The sequence below is a fragment of the Corvus brachyrhynchos genome, unplaced genomic scaffold (genome assembly GCF_000691975.1).
Source record: "Corvus brachyrhynchos isolate BGI_N302 unplaced genomic scaffold, ASM69197v1 scaffold245, whole genome shotgun sequence".
Classification (NCBI taxonomy): domain Eukaryota; kingdom Metazoa; phylum Chordata; class Aves; order Passeriformes; family Corvidae; genus Corvus; species Corvus brachyrhynchos.
Window position 1 is genome coordinate 768774 of NW_008238988.1, and position 1149 is coordinate 769922.

Sequence of the window (1149 nt, forward strand, 5' to 3'; positions counted from 1 at the left end):
ACCTTTTCCTAAAATCCCCCCCCCCCCCCCCAAATGAGCACCTTATCAGTAAAACCCATTTACATCCCTGGTTAATTACATGTCAGCTTCTGAGACTTTGCTATGACAGCCCATCAGCTGTCATCTCTAAGAGTCATGAGACAGGAGTATTAATTAGCCGAAAAATGACAACTCCTGTCCCTTGATACAAGTAACAGCAAACTGGAAGACCATTCTGCTCCTGGAATAAAAGCTGGTTTTATTCACTCTCTTTAAAGAGAGTAGAATATGGAGATCTCAATTAAAATGTAAAGCATGTAATGAGAATATTTATTTTAATGTCATCTGTGTGCTAAAACCTTTTTTCCATTTTTCCTCTCTCTATTCACTGATCACATATTAAGCACACGATTACTTATATGCATTATCTCACACTTGTATTGCTTAAGACCAAAAATATTTGAATAATTATACTTAAAAATAAACATGAATATAGCATTTCAAGAACCCTGAAAACTGACTTAAATAAAAAGCCACAATAGGTTTAACAGATAATAAAAAGCTGCAATTGGCATGTCAACCTTGAAAAAGCCCTTTTAAACCACAGTAGTATTGTCAGGTGCCATCACCCTTTGTCAGTCAGCTACATGAACTCACAAATCAGGTGTAGCACCCAAATGAGAGCACAATGAAAAATCAGCACTAGGCAGACTTGTCCACTGAATAATAAGGGGCCTGCCAAGGTTTTGAGGTCACATTCAAAACTAAAAATTAACTGTAATGATACAATATATTGTATGTATACTAATAAAAAAAATTTGCTAGTACCATTCTGCAGAGTCTGTGCTCGTGACTCCTTTCCCAGATTGGCGTGGAATCCTCCTCCTAAAGTCGGTGTTTTCCCTGCACCTGTCAGGGGAAAAAAAACAAACATGAGATATGTCAAAGGGAATAACTTAATTAAAATATTAAAATAAAACTTATTGTGCCAATATATTCAGTATCTGTATAATCTACAACATGCCAAATTACATTAAGAAGGTCTTAAAGTACTTAAAACATCAAGTACCAATACTGTGCAAATTATTTCTTGCTTGGGATACCATAAGAATTACATGGCTCCATAAGCCCTCCCAATCTCAGGTCCAAAGAAAGTACAAAAATCTCTCA

At 35.9% G+C, this 1149-nt stretch overlaps 1 protein-coding gene across 1 annotated transcript in view; it reads right to left on the reverse strand.

Annotated features, from left to right (window-relative positions):
• BRF1 (BRF1, RNA polymerase III transcription initiation factor 90 kDa subunit) overlaps positions 1-928 on the reverse strand; it is a 159940-nt gene extending 159012 nt beyond the window's left edge. The window contains exon 1 of the mRNA XM_008637261.2: positions 808-928. Within this exon, the coding sequence (XP_008635483.2) occupies positions 808-913 (106 nt within the window). The 5' untranslated portion in view covers positions 914-928. The remainder of the gene's footprint in view (positions 1-807) is intronic.
• Positions 929-1149: the final 221 nt, after the last annotated feature.